This window comes from Phoca vitulina, unplaced genomic scaffold, assembly GCF_004348235.1.
Source record: "Phoca vitulina isolate PV1807 unplaced genomic scaffold, GSC_HSeal_1.0 scaffold42, whole genome shotgun sequence".
In the NCBI taxonomy this organism is placed as follows: Eukaryota; Metazoa; Chordata; class Mammalia; order Carnivora; family Phocidae; genus Phoca; species Phoca vitulina.
The window spans coordinates 8211619-8231581 of NW_022589745.1; the positions used below are offsets into that span (position 1 = coordinate 8211619).

Here is a 19963-nt window from a genome sequence, read left to right on the forward strand (position 1 = left end):
TAAAAGTTCTCTTTGAGCGGCCATAAATAACCTATCCTGAAATTATCAGTCTTAATAATTTATACAAAATCTTGAACTCTACCTACTTTACAAACTACAACTAGTTCTGCGGTTTTGCTTTGAAAATAAAGAATGCTAGTATTCAAATAGCAAGCTAAAAAATACTTAAGTTTAATAATGTATAGACTGTTATATAAATCTCATCAAAAGTATAGTGATAGGATCAAATATAAAGTTTACTCACATCTATTTAAAAAATTATCTATATTCTTGTTTTTTCTCAAAGCAGGAAAATCCAAATCAAGGACCAAGGAATTTAAGCCATCCTGTTTAACAAAAAATAAAAAAGGAAGAAGAAAGTTGTTATAATTTCCAAGTATTCAAAAAGTCTTTAAATTTTATTATATGCTGTTCTTGCTAAATATCAATCCACTTTGATATGAAATTGCCCAGTGGCTCCATATCTAACAGCCCTAACTTGTTTGCTAACTTCTGCCAGAAAATATGAATGATCCTATCATGTTTTCCTTTGTTATTTTAGGCAATAGAGAAATGTCATTTATGTATGTAGGTCTTTATTTATTTATTTGGAGAGGTGGGGAGGGGCAGAGGAAGAGGGACAGAGAATCTTAAGCAGGCTTCACAGCCAGCGCAGAGCCCGAGGACGGGCTCAATCTCACAACCTGAAATCATGACCTGAGCCAAAATCAAGAGTTGAATGCTTAACCAACTGAGCCACTGATGTGCCCCTAGAAAAATGTCATTTTAAAATATGCATCCCCTGGGGTGCCTGGCTGGCTCAGCCGGTAGAATATGCGACGCAATCTCAGGATTATGGGTTTGAGCCCCACACTGGGTGTAGAAATTACTTAAAAATAAAATCTTAAAAAGAAAATATGCATCCACTATTATTTTTGCTAGCCAGATGTCTTCCATTCTCTCTTCAAATGTCCAATAAAATTTCACCAAGCTTTTGACTTTAACAAATAAAGACTATAAAGAAATTAAGAAAATAATCCCATTTACAATTGCATCAAAAAGAATGAAATACCTAGGAATAAATTTAACCAAGGTGAAAGACCTGCACAATGGAAACTGTAAGACACTCATGAAAGAAACTGAAGAAGAAACAAATAAATGGAAAGATATTCTCTACTTATGGATTAGAAGAGTTAATATTAAAATGTCCATACCACCCAAGCAATCTGCAGATTCAAAGCAATATCCATCAAAATTCCAATGACATACTTCATAGAACTGTAACAAATAATTGTAAAATTCGTACGGAACCACAAAAGTTACCAAAGAGCCGAAGCAATCTTGAGAAAGAAGAACAAAGCTGGAGATATCATGCTCCCAGATTTCAAACTATACTACAAAGCTACAGTAATCAAACCAGTATGGTGTTGCTACAAAAACAGACACACAGAGCAACAGAACAGATTGAAAGCCCAGAAATAAACTAATACATATATGGACAATTAATCTCTGACAAAGGAGGAAGAACATATAATGGAGAAAGGACAGTCTCTTCAATAAGTGGTGTCGGGAAAACTAGGTAGCTACATGCAAAGTAATGAAACTAGACCACTATCTTACACCATACACAAAAATTACCTCAAAATAGATTAAAGACTTGAATGTAAGACCTGAAACCATAAAATTCCTAGAAGAAAACACAGGTGGTAAGCTTCTTAACATAGGTCTTAGTGACATCTTTGTGTATCTGACTCCAAAGGCAAGGAATGAAAAACAAAAATAAACAAATGGGACTATATCAAACCAAAAAGCTTCCACACAGCAAAGAAAACCTACTGAATGGGAGATCAGCAAACCACATATCTAATAAGGGGTTATTATCCAAAATATATAAAGAAATCATACATCTCAACAACAAAAAAACCAAAAACTTGATTTAAAAAATGGGCAGAGGATCTGAAGAAACATTTCTCCAAAGAAGACATACACATGGCCAACAGGTACAATGAAAAGATGCTGAACATCACTAATAACTAGGGAAATGCAAATCAAAACCATAATGAGACATCACCTAATACTTATTAGAATAGCTATTATCAAAGACAAGAAATAACATGTCGGAGAGGATGTGGAGAAAAAGGAACCCTCTCACACACTATTGATGGGATTGTAAACTGGTGCAGCCACAATAGAAAACAATATGGAGATTCCTCAAAAAATTAAGAATAGATGTACAATGCGAGACAGATATTCTACTTCTGGGTATTGATCTGAAGAATATGAAAATACCTATTTGAAAAGATATATGCACCCCTAAGCTAACTGCACCATTATTTGCAACAGCCAAGATATGGAAACAGCCTAAGTGTCCATCAATAGATGCATGGATAAAGAAGATAGTGTATATACAATGGAATACTACTCAGCCATAAAAATGAATGAAATTTTGCCATTTGCAATGACATGGATGGACTTTGAGGATATTATGGTAAGTGAAATAAGTCAAAGACAAATAACCTATGATTCCACTTATATATGGCATCTAAAAAAAAATAAACAAATAAACAAACCAGAACAAAAACAAACTCACAGATACAGAGAGCAGACTAGTGGTTACCAGAAGGGAAGGGGTTTGGGAGGTGAGCAAAATTGGTAAAGGGGGCCAACTCTATGGTGATGGATGGTAACTAGACTTGTGGCGGTAATCACTTTGGAGTGTATACAGATGTCAAATTATAAAGATGTACATCTAAAATTTACATCATTAAAAAAAAAAAAGAAATACACCCAGACTAAGAAAGTTCCCATTCACTCAACAAGCATTATTTTTTTTGCCTAATGCACACAAAGAACAGAAAAATCCAACAATAAATAACGACACTAACTATCCTTCCCCTCAGGGAACTCAGCCTCAAAACTAAATTTCCCCTAAAAACATAAAAATAAGATGATGCATTGTTCAGATTTCTATTTTTATATGTTTTCTATGTTTTTCATACTTTCTACAACAAGCATACATTAAATTTATAATCAAAATAAGAAAAAGTACCTACATATAACTTGTTGGGGGTGAAAAAAATAGTAAGAAACGAAGTCTTTACTCAATGGATATGTTTGTGAAGGTAACAGTATTTCTAAAAGACTACTGCATATACGGTTTCATCTCCAAGTAACTCTGAAGAGGGCATGAAAAAATATTCTTCATTTAAAAAATAAACTAAGGCTTACAGAGATTAAGTGACTTTGACTTGTCCAACGTCAGGCTACTAGGAAATGACATAGCAAATGCTACCTAAAACTTAAAGGTCCAATATACTTAACTCACCACCCTAGTCTCAACGACCAGATTAACACCGACCAGAGCCTGGAAGAGTAAATAAGGAGCTGAAAGAGCTGAAGGATTGCAAAAAATAAAACAGCAATAAAGAGGCCTTTTAGGGATCTGAGTAAGGGGAAAATCAAAGAAATTTGAGCTTTTTAATTGTGAATTACAGAGGAATTATACATACTATGTTTACCATTCAGTTATACTTCATATTTTTATTTTTCATTCTTTAAAAAATTTGTCATTTTATGAAAATATTCTTTATTCATAGAAAGGGCAGGGGCGCCTGGGTGGCTCATTGGTTAAGCATCTGCCTTCGGTTTGGGTCATGATCACAGGGTCCTGGGATGGAGCCCCACATGGAGTTCTCTGCTCAGCGGGGAACCTGCTTCTCCCTCTTCCTCTGCTGCTCCCCCTGCTTGTGCTCTCTCTCTCTCTCTCTCTCGTTCTCTCAAATAAAATCTTTAAAAAAAACCAGAAAGGGCAGAGGTCTTAAGAGTAAACTACATATATTTTTTATCACAATTAAAATTCTTTATAGCCCACTATATATAAAACAGACATATAAAGCAGTCTTTTTTTTTTTTTTAAGATTTTATTTATTTGACAGAGAGAGACACAGCAAGAGAGGGAACACAAGCAGGGGAGTGGGAGAGGGAGAAGCGGGCTTCCTACCGAGCAGAGAGCCTGATGTGGGGCTTGATCCCAGGACCATGGGACCATGACCTGAGCCGAAGGCAGATGCTTAACGACTGAGGTACCCAGGCGGCCCCCATATAAAACAATCTTGATTCTCTCAAACTGAAAGAAAAAAAAACAACACTAAAAGAATAATAAATATCCAACTTCCAGTAAAGTTGAGATTGTTAAATTCACACTTTGAGATCCCACACATACCCACAAGTCCCCTCTCCAAGACAGTTGAACTGCTTTTTAAGGATTCCAGCATTTTAGCATAGTAGGCTATCTTTAAGTACCAAATTATTGCTATATCTTTTTGGTATAATTTTGCTATTTGGTAAGTTTAAAATGTAAAATCTGAATCACTTATATTTTTAGATATATCCATAATCATTGACTTTAAATCAAAGAAAGGTACATTTATTTAGAAAGCCTTCTTCTGTACCTCCATTAACCTCCACAAGAAGAAAAAATTTTAATTGACAAGGCAAAAGCTTCTATTACAAGGATAAATATCTTCCTCTAGTTCAGGGACTTTTCAAACAAATGGCATATGAACACTTCATACAGATGTGATAAAAGTAATTACATTAAAATCTCCATCTACATATTATGAAGAAAAAATCCTTTGGAAAAAAAGAACTACAGCTTCACATTAGTAAAATGACTGAATCCTTGCTTACCCCACATCCTCCCCACAAGTTATCACAACAAGACGGGATTATGTAAAGATTAAATAGTCAAGAAGAAAATCTCGAAATAGTTTATAAATTTTTCGCATAATATCTCCCACCAGTGTAGAGTCAGAGAGCTTTTTCAGCCGTTCTAACATTAGAGCAAATATTCAACTCATCAATAATACCATTTTGTTTTTTTTAAGCCATTTTTTTAAAGATCAAATGCTACCTCATTTGTGCATTTAGTTTTATTTTTATACAGTATTTTTGAATACTTTGATCTGCTAATAATTTTTATTTGAAGAAAACGTAGGGGGTAATATATACTTATAAATTTACATATATACGTGAGGTTTTATATTTATAAATTTTCACATTTGAAATGTATTCTATTTAGCATCACTTATTAAGAAACAAATTATGAATTTTTTTAAGATACCAGTATTTTCAGTACATGAAATTAATACTGAGATCCAGTGGCTGGGTTAGCTCAGGACTTAACTGAAAGCCTATGTCTATGACCCTCTGTTACGTCGTTTTATATAAACCTTAGGTAGTGCGATTTTTTTTTTCAGTGTCTGTGATTTCAACTCTGATTCTCTTCTTAGAAAGTGATACTAAGCTAAGATAAAGAAATTTTTTAAAAAACTCCAAACTACCAAAACTACAAAAACTTTAAAGCAATGAAGAAAATTAACACTATTTGTCCCTTTCATCACCTCCAAATGCATAGAAATGATAGGATAACATTTAAAAGTTTTGCTTTGGTTTGGTTTTTTGAGGAGGGGGGCACGAGCTGGGAGGAGGGATAGAAGGCGAGGGAGAGAGAGAATCCTAAGCAGGTCCATGCCCAGCATGGAGCCCAACACAGGGCTCAATCTCACAACCCTGAGATCATGAGCTAAGCTGAAATCAAGAGTCGGACGCTTAACCGACTAAGCCACCAGGTGCCCCTAAAAGTTTTTTTTAAAAGAACATTTAAAAATGCTAAAACAAAATAAAACACCACCACCACAAAATATTCAAAGACCAGAGAGAAAATGCCAAATAATGAATAGGAACCAAAGGCACAAAGATGTAGAGGATTTTGGGGCAGGGAACAGTAAAACCAATGACTGAGAATTTCAAAGGGCCTAAATGTGGTAAAGGGCCAAAACCAGACTGATTACCGGGAGAACAGTAGCTGGAATGAAAATCCCAGCCCCTAAAAGAGACACTGAAAAAGTCTTACTGCCCAAGTTTTATACAAAACTGCACAACTAGGTAGGTCAGATATAGCTTTCAATTAAGTCTTAAGCTAAGCTCCCAGAGCTTGCCCAGTTACTAAATCAGCCACATCACTAATATTACTGGCTGAGAAACGTGAATCAGCTCCAATACTGGACTGTGGTTGTCTATATGTGAAAAGTTAGCATCAGAGGAAGGCAAACAGTGCATTATAGTACTGTCTTCCGGAATAAAGAGGTACAAGCCAACACCCAACTTCTCCCATTAAAATTATCATGGTGGAAAATACATAGTAATTTCCTATTTTCCTAACTTTTCCTGAATGAAGAGCCTTTTAAATTTTAATTGTCAAGAAATAATGAAGTACCAGACTTGTTTTCACTTTCACTATAAACGGCTTCTAAATATCTGTTTTTAAAATATCCAAATAAAATGCATTCCTCGGGGCACCTGGGTGGCTCAGTTGGTTAAGCGACTGCCTTCAGCTCAGGTCATGATCCCAGGGTCCTGGGATTGGGCCCTGCATCGGGCTCCCTGCTCAGCGGGAAGCCTGCTTCTCCCTCTCCCACTCCCCCTGCTTGTGTTACCTCTCTCTGTGTCTCTCTCTCTGTCAAGTAAATAAATAAACTCTTTAAAAAAAAAATGCATTCCTCTCCTTCACCTCCCAAAAAAGGAAAAAGTTTGGAAAGACTTCACCAACCTGGAATGTCTGAAGTGATAAGCAAAATGATGGAGACACTATTCTAGGAATTTCAATTGTTAAATGCAGCACAAGATACCCCATAGCTGAAAATTGTATAAAATTAATGAGTTGTCAGCAAATGGGTAGTACTTGAAGCTATAAAACTGGGTAAAATTACTAAAGGAGTATAGACAAGTAAAAAAGGACCAAGGGACTGAGTCCTGGGATATACCAATATTAAGGGATTGAGAATAAGAGGGGACTAAGAAGGAATCAGTAAAGAAAGAAGAAAATCAAGACTTGTGTTATCCTGGAAGCCAGGCAGAGTGTAGCAAGAGCGAGAGAGTGATCCATAGTCAATGTGACTGGTAAGTATAGTTATTCAAGGCTGAGAATTTAGCAATGTGGAGGTCATCAGTGACTTTCATCAGAGCTACTTAAATTATAAATTATAAATTTTTTATTTTACACCTTCTTAGAACTTCTGTTTTGCTAAATTGCTGTACTTACTTGTATTTAAAAAACAAAACAAAAACCTTCTTAAAGATGTTATTTTGGGTTCACACTCACAGACCTTAAATAATACCTAGCATTCAACTTGGCCATAAATTATGTAATAGGTCAATACAGTATTTGTTGTTAATAAAAGGAACGTTTCTTGGCTTCTTTGTGCCATCTACTGTGCAAAACATTTTACATGCAGTCAACATTTTAATCCTCACAACAATATATAAACTAGGTACGATAGTTATACCCACACCAGTAGGCATAGAAACGGTACTTATAAGATAGGTTACAAAACTTGCCCAAACCAACAGTTTATAAGTGACAGGATTACAATTTTATGATACATTTATACTTTAAACGTTACTGAACTTAAAGTTAATAAAGTTATTCCTCTAACAGAACACAACAACATCCAGGTTTTAAAGTTAAGACTACAAAAGAATAGGAAACATTTCTGTGTATCTGCCATATAGATAAGTAACCAGGAAATGTTATTTAAATGAATTTTTAATATATTTCCTCCTTGTGTTACCACAACTCCAAATACAAATACAAAACTAAAAATAGTGGGACCAGGGGCACCTGGGTGGCTCAGTCGGTTAGGTGTCCGACTGGACTCAGCTCATTTTTCAGTCTCAGGATCATGAGTCTGGGGCCCACATTGGGCTCCGCACTGGGTGTGGAGCCTACTTAAATTAAAAAAAAAAAAAAAAAAAAAAAAAGTGGGACCAAACAAATCCAACTTAGCAAATAAAATATAAATTTTTAAGCCACCCTATATGCACACAGAGAAACTTCTGAATCTTAAACATACCCCATATTATTTTTATAGTAGACTGTCAATTTCACCTAGAACAATCTAAGTCATATTAACTGATCTATCATTTATCAATATCGGATGACTAAAATCCTTAATGCTTATTTTACAATATAGCTTCGAAAGTACATTAGTCTAAGATCTATAGGCCAAATTAAACAACAAACTAAATGTATCCTGTCACCTAACAAAAAATATTTTTTATTTGAAGAAAAAAAAGTTACTGAGGAAAATAAGAAACAAAAGAGTATTGGGTGGGGTGCCTGAGTGGCTCAGTTGTTAAGCATCTGCCTTCGGCTCAGGTCATAGTCCCAGGGTCCTGGGATCGAGTCCCACATCGGGCTCCCTGCTCAGCGGGAAGCCTACTTCTCCCTCTCCCACTTCCCCTGCTTGTGTTCCCGCTCTCGCTCTCTCTGTCAAATAAATAAATAAAATCTTTAAAAAAAAAAAAAAGTATTGGGTGAAAGTGTCTCACACATATTTTACATCATATAAATCAACTTCACTATATAAACTTAAGTAGCTAACTTAATGAAGCATAAGAGCAGTTTTCCTGTTTGCTTATATAAATCTTCAGCTACCTATAGTTACAGTAAAATGAGTTCTTAAAGCTCCCTACTGCCTTAAAACAATACAGATGGTACATTAATGAAGTAATATGTTTCTAACAGAGTATCATTCATATTTCGAATACTTAAAACAGGTTAATTATATCAAAAACTTGCTTAGAACCTGAATTCTGAATTGTAGGGGAAGGAGAACCTCCTTGAACAAAGAATACAGTTTCCACTGATCTTAAGCCTTTCTAAAGTGTCTGTATTTGAACAGGCTCCTGATTTCTAGCGCCCTTTTGGCCTTACACACCAATGTGGCTTAGCACAGCATTCTCCCAGTTCTTGCCTTTAATATTTTGATTTTTATATTTTGTTCATCATGGTTTTTTGCATTTTACTAAGTATTATGATAAAATATTATTTATCTTGATTATGATGGGTTTTGGCACCCCCCTAAATTTTGTGCCCACGATAAGTGCCTCACAGGCCTTAGACTGGCCCCAGTCCCAGTGCTAAGAGACTGAAATCTCTATGAGACACTCATGAACTACGGCGTATTTTAATTTTAAAAGAATGTGCAAAGAATCACAAAATTGATTAAAGTTTTAAAAAAAGAATTAGTCAAAAAATTAAGTGTAGAGTTAATAATAGTACCAACGGTGAGAGTGCCCATATGTTGATAATAAAGCAGCTGCTGTACACAGACAGCGGGCACACCAGACGCTGTGTCAAACACTTTCTGTAATATCACCTCATGTAATTCACTGAATTTTCCAAGTTGACTGTAGAAGTAGCTGTATTAACATCATTTTTTTAATTGAAGAAATTAAGCTTGGAGAACTTAATTTCTCAGAATTACAGTTAGAAAATAGCAGGGTTGGGATTGGGCTTAATGCAGCTTCAAGTAATTATTAGTATTTTTAATATTTTACCTAGGTTCTAAATTTTTTCTTCTAAAAATATTAAGTCAATGGGAAGATATGAATCAAAGTACTATTCATAATGTAGTACATTGTTCAGAAACACATGAATAAAATTAATATCAAATTGTATTTGTATAACTATATTTTCTTTTATAAATCAACAATTTTATCTTTTCTTCTAAAAACCAAGTTCTCCTCCTCAAGGCATATACAATATTTTACTGCTCCCTGTAGAATAAAACAGAAAATCAGTAACTTACCTCCCCAACATAAAATTATCAGAATAGTTAATATGTCATCTGGCTGAATCCTATTCCTAACTTAACACTGGTATTCAGTTGAAAAACTACTAGCAGATAAAATCAGAGTTGCTAGCAGCAATGTCCACAATAGCCAAACTATGGAAAGAGCCAAGATGTCCATCAACAGATGAATGGATAAAGATGTGGGAGATATATATATATATATATATATATATATATATATATGAATGATGGAATATTATGCAGCCAAAAAAAAAAAAAAAAAAAAAAAAAAACCGAAATCTTGCCATTTGCAATGGACGTGGATGGAACTAGAGGGTATTATGATAAGCGAAGTAAGTCAATCAGAGAAAGACATGTATCGTATGAGGAACTCCTAATCTCAGGAAACAAATTGAGTGTTGCTGGAGTGGTGGGGGGTGGGAGGGATGGGGTGGCTGGGTGATAGCCATTGGGGAGGGTATGTGCTATGGTGAGTGCTGTGAATTGTGTAAGACTGATCAATCACAGACCTGTACCTCTGAAACAAATAATACCTTATATGTTAAAAAAAAAAAAAAAAAGAAGATAGTAGGAAGGGAAAAATGAAGACGGGGGAATTGGAGGGGGGAACAAACCATGAGAGACGATGGACTCTGAGAAACAAACTGAGGGTTCTAGAGGAGAGGGGGTGGGGGGATGGGTTAGTCTGGTGATGGGTTAGTCTGGTGATGGATATTAAAGAGGGCACGTATTGAATGGAGCACAGGGTGTTATACGCAAACAATGAATCATGGGACACTACATCAAAAACTAATGATGTAATGTATGGTGATTAACATAATAAAATAAAATTTTTAAAAAGCCAGAGTTGCTATTCTAATAGTGACTGTAAACAAATCAGACTTAAAAAATATTTTGCGTATCTGTAACTCACAAAATTAAGTATCATATATAGACTTTGGGACTCTCCCTCCCACCCCTAAAAAACCCCTGCTCATTCAGGGTAACAATTATACAAAGAAAATACTGACATTACTACCAATAGTAATAATAATAATAACAGTAAATAGGGATGTTGGATATGATAGTGGCCAACAACACAAAGCAACATTTATTATATCTGTGGATTTATGTCGAGAGAGAGAGACAAGTCACTCTAACAATAGAGCTATTCCAGCATTTTTCAAATTTTGAAGGTAAAATATAAAGTTTTGTTAACTAGTACTTTACTAGAAGGTAAAACAACTTGGTCACATTTCACTCAGAGACAAAGAACGGTCCTCCAAACCTCTGTTTCCAGTCAATTGTTTAGTTAATTAAACCAACAGAACCATCTCTTTCATTTTATAACTAGAAGTTTGCCCACTTGATTTCCACCCACCAAGAATCTAAATATAGAAGATCATTCCCACAAGTTTTGAAGTTAAAACTTCATCTCCAAACAGACCCTATCCATAAGATGGAGCAATGACTCAATGAATGTTAGTTATTATTATTTCCATTATTTTCAATACCACATAAATACATACCTTGCATTTAGGGATTACATAATTCAAAAGATGTAGACTTAAAAGTGTTTTGTATTTGACTTTAACATCTAAACCTATCAGCACATCTTTGATTCCAACAGAACCAAAAACAGTTCCATTACTAATTTAATGCGTAACTCTTTTACTTCTTTAAATTTCATCTTCAACATCTGTATAATACAGTATCTAAAACACAGGGCTAGTCTGACAACTAACCAAGTATAGTTTATGAAGCCAAATGAAACAAAGGTTAAGTCTGAAAAGTACTAGTCACTATACCTATTTTTGTTATGAATGCACTTATATGGTAATCAATTTAACAAACTCTTTTTATCCCCAAGTAGTTTTCAATCTTATTTCAACTTTACACAGCTTGAAATTTTATTTCAGCCAATTAAAATCTGGGAAAGATTACCTACAACACATAAGTGTTAGGAGCAACGTTATTTATAATAGCGAGAAAGTCAAAGCAACCTAAAAATCTGGAAAAGAAAAACTAAGATTTTACTAAGGCTTGTTACAGCTATATTAAGCAATCATTAAAAATGATGGTTATAAAGACTACATAGAAAGTAATACAAAATATTAATGTTAAGGGGCGCCTGGGTGGCTCCGCTGGTTAAGTGTCTGCCTTTGGCTCAAGTCATGATCCCAGGTGCTGGGATCGAGTCCCGCACTGGGCTCCTTGCTCAGCAGGGAGTCTGCTTCTCCCTCTGCCTGCCGCTCCCACTGCTTGCGTGCTCTCTCTCTCTCTGACGAATGAATAAGATCTTTAAAAACATATATTAATGTTAAAAGAAAAGCACAAAATAGAAAACTGAATTATGATAATTCTACTTACGGGACTATGCATATGAAAAATTTTGAATGGAAATCAAACAAAGTGAATATAGAAAATGTGATATCATGATGGAGTTATGGGTTTTATTTTTTTCTTCCCCTAAATTCTAACACTTTCTGTAGTACATTTTGTAACTTATAATAAAACATAGTAAAAATCTAAATGTTCACTAAATGTTCAAGATACAAGGTACTACAGAACACACTTTAATAAATTCAGACTTCAAAAAAATATTTATTATCTATAGCTCTCCATATCTCTACTGAGAACACATCCTATTTTAAATTCCAAAACTTTTTACTGTTCTCTGCCTCCTACAAATCATATGGTCTTTTTCTCCCTGAAAGCTCTCTGGAATTCAAATAAATGTTGCTTCTGCCCAAAACTTGAATTGGGATTTTTTATAGGGATTAACAGATTAATTTGGGAAGAACTGACTTCCCATCCAGAAAGCGAGGTAGGTCTCTCCATCAACTTAAATTCTCTATTTCCTCCAGTAAAGTATTATTTGTATATATTCTATTTCTATTTCTTGCTAAATCTACTGCTAAGTATTTTACATTTTTGTGGCTATTACCACCTTTAACTAGGTTGGCCATGTGAAGGACACTGAGCTCTTTTGAGAACAAAACTGTAATTAAAATTCCCAACAGAAACATATTTGATATATCCCATTTCTTACTAATTAATGATGTTCAAATATAAATTAGGTAATTAAAAAGCAAATGTGATTTCCTTAAAACTCTGTTTAAAACTTTATACAGAAAAGTAGTAGAAACATCATGAAAAACATGAATGAGGGGTGTGGGGCTGATGAACTTTACCTATACTCCAGAACCCCCCTCCATCCTGACTCAGGTGCTGATCACATCATTAGATAAAAATGAGTAAGAAACTCCTCCTCAAGTTTGCAAAATTTCAATCAAGGCTTTCTATTATAGAGACTTATCCTCCACTTTTAAATCCGTATTTGTGTCTGAAGTGCTGGGACAGGAGGGCTAACGTGGAGTCATAAAATGTTATACTCTATATCACATCTTCCAGGTGAAAAAAATTGTTTCTTATAACTCTTAAAACCACCTCAGCAATTATAGATAAGAAGTAGACAAATGAACTGCCAAGTGAATGAGATGGAATTAAAGGAATTTAAATAAAACACAAAACTATCCTTGCCTCTTATTAGATTTTGATATGTGACTATAGTTCTTATTAGTATTTTTTAAAACTATAGATATTTAAATCTTTCTTTTTATATCCCACTAAAAAGCAATCGCTGGAAATATTCCAGTATCACATTTATACCAAGACATAATATCCTCAGTTTTCTAGTCAATTATTAATCAAATCTAAACAATGAACTTCTGAAGACACAACCAAGTACCAAGCTCTCCTGAAAATCAGAGGGCAAAAATATATACCCATAAATCACATTAGGAAATCAACATATACTGAGCACCTAATTTGTGCCAAGGAAAGTCACTTTCTCATTTAATTCTCATAAAAATCAAACTGAAAAAGGAATGTAGATAATGGAAAAATGTTTTTGGATGGAGCCATTTAGGTAACATAAGAGACGCAGATGTCCTAACCAGAAGCAGCTATGGCTGCTACCCATGCAACTACTACTAGAAAACAGTGAGAGAAAGCTTCAGCAAAAAAAGTTGGTGATTGTTTGTTTTTAAGGTACATGCTCTTTTTCCCTTCTAACTATATCTGTAACTTTGCAGACTCAGTGCCCACCTACTTTTACTGAAAAACTAAAATATTCTTCTCAATAGAAACTACAGAAGAAAGGTATATTTCATCCTCACCCAGGAAGCAATATTTCTTCTACACATCTGAGGGGATTTTTTAGTAACTAGAAAAAAATTTTAATAATTGGAAATTTAATATCAGAAAAAATGTTTAAACTTTTAATATTAAGTATCTGTCCCATAACTCTTTTGTCCATTGTATCTACACCTCCCTATAAATAAAAGAAGATGAGCAAGTCTTCATAAGAAAATCTAATACACTATTTTTTGGTCTGTTTTACCTTTTGGTAGTCCATATATTATTATTTGGCAGAGAGACGGTCTCATTGCTAAAACAAAGTGAAAACAACATAGGCAAATCTAGAGTTTCTAAAGGCTCATTATCAATTATCATTTCATATATCACTCCTCTACATAATGCTCAATTTCTGGCAATAACAGCACCTCAGGTAGGAGTAAGAATTTCTTGTCATTCAATTTAGATACACATTAATAACTCTGGTTTAAAAAAAAAAATTACCTGAAACACTGAACCTAAATCATCCTTAAGTAGAACTCACAAATCACCATAATTTCTCCTATACTCAAAGGGAAAAGGTAATGAAACACACACATATCTGAACTTTATTTTGAGAATCAACTTCTATTGTTGATAATACTATCTACTTCTACACTGGGACCCAGTACCATATTTCCAAGTATCCACCAGATACCTAACAGACCTCAGAAATCTCCCAAGTTGGGTCTATGTTCTCAATGGGAGTATATAAGATGATCCACTAAGGTGCAGGAAGAAAGTATTACAATTTTGCTCATTTAACCTTAAAAATTTTTAAGTTTAATATAGGAGTTTTCAGTAACATCCCACTCTTGTTAGCTTTCACTGACGTGTGACATACTACAGTTTGCATGTACCTTACCTTATCATGAGTAGATATTACCTACTAAATTTTTTTAAAAATTCTCTAGTAGAAAGATTACCAAGGAGATTTAAGACATTCCATTTTGGGATGCAGACATACGTCAGTTTACCAAACTGTAATATTTTAATTTGTACAATTTATTATCTATTATACCTCAATAAAGCTATCTGAAAAATGAATGTAATATATATATTCACAGATTTAAGATAATACTAAAATGCAAATAGTACAAACAAAAAGAAAATGGCAGTGTTAACCCTTCGCCTACTCCTTATATAAGCTCTTGTGGACCAAATTATTAAAGGCTAAAAACAATGGCTAACCATATCACCCCCCCTAAAATTAAAAATTACATGAAGCCCATTATGAATTTAATAATGTACAAATTTCTGCTATAATCTTAATTTCTATAATAATTATCTCATATGCAACTGGGATAGAAGGGAATGATTAGAATATTAATTAAAATACATTATTTTTTCTAGCTTGTTAATATTTTTTTAAAGATTTATTTTTTAGAGAGCTAGAGAGAGCACAAGCGAGCGGGGTGACCGGCAGTGGGAGAGAAAGAATCCTGAAGCAGACTCCTCTCTGAGTGTGGAGCCTGACCCAGGGCTGGATCGCAGGACCCTGAGATCATTACCTGAGCTGAAATCAAGAGCAGGCTGCTTAACCCACTGAGCCACCCATGCGCCCCACTTGTTAATATTTTTAAATGATGGACAAGCTTTTTCAAATTAAAAAGAAAGCCTTCGAAATGTAAGACAACATTAAGGCAAAAGCCAAAAATCATGCCAAAATGCCTTCCTACAATATGAATAGTAGCTTCAAAGATCCCTACACCGTTTATGACATTAAGCTATCTACAAGTGCAGATGAAAAAGCCGAGAAGACATTTTCCTTTGTTTAAAGAAAAAAAAAAAAAAAACTGATAAAGAAGGCTGTGGAAGTAAAGGCCTTCGTGGGCCTATAAATCTCAAAGAAAACAGCACAAGCCTCAAGATTTAAAGCTGCAGAAATTCAAATGTCTGCGATGCTGAGTACAAATGCCAAGATTTAACTGTGTTGATATTTTTATTAGAGCTGTTACTGCTTTTGTTAGTGTTCTGGTTGCAAGCTGTATAGGTTCTGCACAGTCTGATCCTACCCTATTTTTTCTCCTAAGCCTTGTTAGTTATGGTACATGATTTTTCCAGAACACAAAGCTTTTCAGGAATTCGTATTTCATGTCTGTGACTGAACAAAGCCAAAGCCACCACAATTAGAAAGATATTTAAAACCTAAACAACAGGAATATGAAAACAAGTTTCTATAATTCTTTGCATAATGTTTCAAGCCTGAGTTCTACCCAGCATTTTACTAATTTTCATTAAACTTAAAGATAAATTTTTGGAAGCCTCTTTTGTGCTTCAGTTTGTTTTGTTAACAGTTCTTTAATATAAAAAAAGAGATATATGTATATTTTTAAACATTCAGAGGCCACTGGGAAACACTGGTTCTTCTTACTAAGGTTTTTTTAAATGGCTAAAATATATGAAAACAATATGGCAAAAAACTAAAGCGTCTTAATGGCCGCTATCTTCAGAAGACACACAGAAAAAAATAATTGAAAAGCTGAAGAAATGAATAACAAATAAATTATACAGTAAGAGAGGGTTTACTACAGAATTGGAAGAAAGTACATACTTTTTCTAATCTGATCAGTTTTAAAATGGTTGGATACTGTTACAATGAAGAAATAACTGAAGAAGGGGCACCTGGGTGGCTCAGTTGTTAAGCATCTGCCTTCAGCTCAGGTCATGATCCTAGGGTCCTGGGATAGAGCCCCGCATCGGGCTCCCTGCTCTCCGGGAGGCCTACTTCTCCCTCTCCTACTCCCCCTGCTTGTGTCCCCTCTCTGGCTGTCTCTCTCTCTGTCAAATAAATAAAATCCTAAAAAAAAAAAAAAAAAAAAAAAGAAAGAACTGAAGAAGATAAAATATATTCTCAATAGTAAATTACTTCTTTAATGAAAACAATATTAAAAAAAAAAACCTTTGTAAGAGTAACCACTGATAACTTTAACTGAAATATAAAACTGCCCCTGGAACTGCAAGTGTCACACTACAAATGAAACTCATTCACTGCATCATTCACAGAACAAGTTTTCACAACTAAGAAATTAAATCCTCATGAGGGCAAAGTAGTACAACATGTCATCAACCCTGTAAAATTTATAAAAGTAAGACTGTTAAAGTATAATAGAATTTTTTCAATTCTTTGTAGTGACATGAAGAACAACCATACAAAATTTCATAAAAAGTTTCAAACAAAAGTTTTCTGGCTATCCTGTCACAATGAACTTTTCTTTTTTCTTTTTTTAGATTTTATTTATTTGACTTCCACAGAACTGGAAAATGAGTATTATAATTTAGTAACTGCAGCCACTGATATGTCCACTTGTATCCATACATTTTGTGAAATTAAAAAAAAACAACAAAACCCCGAAAATTATTTAAGTCCTTAAAACCCAGTAGCAAAATAAACTGAACGTCCAACCTGATCTTTAAATAAATCACTGTAACACAATGTTAAGCCAAAACTTTAAAAAGCAATTAAGCATTTTTGTGTAAGAAAAGTTCTACCACTATAAAATGAATACCTCAAAAAATACTGTTTGTAGACTTTTATGTGTATTTTATAATGTATGTTACATTTTAATATAATGATACACATGTACAAATTATAAAGATACATCTATTTGAGAATATATCTTTTACTGATGGTATACAAAATTAAGTTTGGAGATCACAAACTCCTTAACTGTAAGAATTTCTTATTACCTTCCTTAAGGGTAAAAATTTTTGTTTTTTACATTCCAAGCACAGAATATATTCTCCCAAAACTGTTGTGTAAATAAATATTTAGCTAGCATCTTAGTATCAACATGTCCAAAACTTAGTCATTTTCTCATTCATACCTTACCTACTGGTATCTGGTATCTGCTAAGCAGCGCTATCCTAGGAAGTCGGGTTCAGAAATCCTTTCCTTGTCCCTTACACAATGTCGCTCCATCTGTACTGCAACTATTCTTGTCTCACAGTTGTTCCTTCACTCCTTTCCCTATGTTTGCTCAGATTCTCATTTCTTACCTACTAACTAGCTTCCCTGCCTTTAATCACCCTCTACTCTACTCCACCTCCATTCTACTCCTGAGTGGTCAATCTTCTCGTAATTTAAATCTGTATGTCTCATTCCCTCATTATCTGCTCCAGCCACACTGCCCTTCTTAAAGTTTTAAAATCACAACAGAGGCCCTACACAAGAAGTGGGGATGGGATAGGAAGGTAGCTCTGGAGCAGCCAGGGCCTTCATAAGAAGGAACATCTGAGCAGTAACAAAGTCTTCTGGGATGGGGAGCTGGCAACATATGGAGGAACTGAGCAAATTATGAACTATATGATAACAGGAATCAGCTTTTGCTACTGGGAGAAGAGGTACAAATATGAGAAAAAAAGAAAACTAGAATGAACACATGGTGTTGGGATGGAATTGGAGCTATCAAGGTAAATACATAGTTTTCAATAAAGATAAAGAAATACAGATGTAGATGTAAGTGTACACACACATACCTATGCTTCCTTCGTATGTCCACTGAAAGAGTCTGAGTACAGAGATACTCCAACAGCAATGAGAACATGGTTTTGAAATACGACTCTCCTCTAAAAGGAATTAAGGCTCCTTAGAGAAATGGGTGATTCCAGGACTACAGCAGGAAAATTTTATAACATGAGCCTGTAACATCTTGTGGCAAAAGCAGGGAGATGTACAGGTGATAAAATGACATAAAATTATACATATGCATCGTATCAATGCCAATAACCTAATTTTGATAATGTACTGTAGTTATGTAAGATATAAACATTGGGGGAAATTGGGTAAAGGGTACAAAGGACCATTCTGTGTTATTTTTGTAACTTCCTGTGAATTTATAATTATTTCAAGATAAAAGTTTTAAAAATGTAAAGAAGTACACAAAGATTGATGAGAACACATCAAAAGGACATAACAAGCCTCTGAAAGGGCTCCCAGCGGTAAATGTAGAACAATGAGTATTAAAATAAATAATGATAGTAATGGCGTATAACCCATTGAATAAAAAAGAATTCCTGATATAAATAAATTTATATGAAGTAATTCTCCTTCTCTTAAAATGCCAACTAAAAAATGTAGAAGAAATATTAAATCAGAATATCACTATTTGGCAATCTTCACAGTAAAAATTAATTTAGGTGAAAAACATCAATGGATACTAAAACTAATGGGTGAAAGTAGGAACAGAAAGATGATTTTCACAGTCCTGGAGTATCTCCCCACAACTACTTACTAATTACAAAGGGAGGGGGAAGTAACTAGAAACTTGGTAGACATCATCTTTACTCAAGTAATCTAAGCTAACACTACCTAATAGGATAAACTGTATGCCACAAAATAGGATTCATTAGGAACACAACATCACTTCTGTGAAATTGCAGCCAAAAATACATATCTTGGGTCTAATCATCAGAAAACATTAGACACCCAAATTGAGGGATATTCTACAAAATGAGTGGCTTATAACCTTCAAAACTGTAAACAGCATGAAAATCAAGAAAGACTGAGAAACTGTTCCAAACTGATGATTAAAGAAACATGAGAGCTGGATGCAATGCATGATCCCGGATTAGACCCTTTTGGTCTAAAGAACATTATTTGGGCAATTAACAAAACTTGAATGAGGGCTCTCAGCAAAACATATACAGAAGTTTCGAAAACGTTTCTTAAGTTGGAAATTGCTTCCAAATAATGAGTTTTTTTAAAAAGTCACACCAAGCCATGTTCCTGATTCAAGGCCTTTGGATTTGCTATTTCTGTCTAAAACGACCACATCCATGTATCTGCATGGCTAACTCTCCTACTTCCACCAGGTCTTAAGTTTTCAGAGAAACTTCAGTATCTAAACTATCAACACCCTATATATTCATACCTTCCTCCTTGTTTTACTTTTTTTCTCCTTGCAATAAATCACTATCTTATATACAATTAATTATCATCTGGCTCCCCATTAAAATGTAAACTGATAGCAGAGAATTTTTGTTTTGTTCACTGCAACATTCCCAGGGCCTAATCCCGGACATGGCACATGGTAGTTCTTAAATATATATTTATTAGACTGAACATACACAAAGTCCTTGGAACACAAAGAACTTAAAACACAATTACAAAATAAATTCACTTTCTCAATCACAGCAAGGGAATACGGAAGCAGGTAAAAGGACCT

At 34.4% G+C, this 19963-nt stretch overlaps 1 protein-coding gene across 3 annotated transcripts in view; it reads right to left on the reverse strand.

Annotated features, from left to right (window-relative positions):
• ROCK2 (Rho associated coiled-coil containing protein kinase 2) overlaps nucleotides 1–19963 on the reverse strand; it is a 140552-nt gene that overhangs the window by 79332 nt on the left and 41257 nt on the right. For all 3 annotated transcript variants that reach the window (XR_004302487.1, XM_032430147.1, XM_032430145.1), the window contains exon 2: nucleotides 245–326. Coding sequence is in view for 2 of the 3 variants with exons in the window: in XM_032430147.1 (XP_032286038.1) it covers nucleotides 245–326 (82 nt within the window). In the remaining variant the exon portion in view is untranslated. The remainder of the gene's footprint in view (nucleotides 1–244; nucleotides 327–19963) is intronic.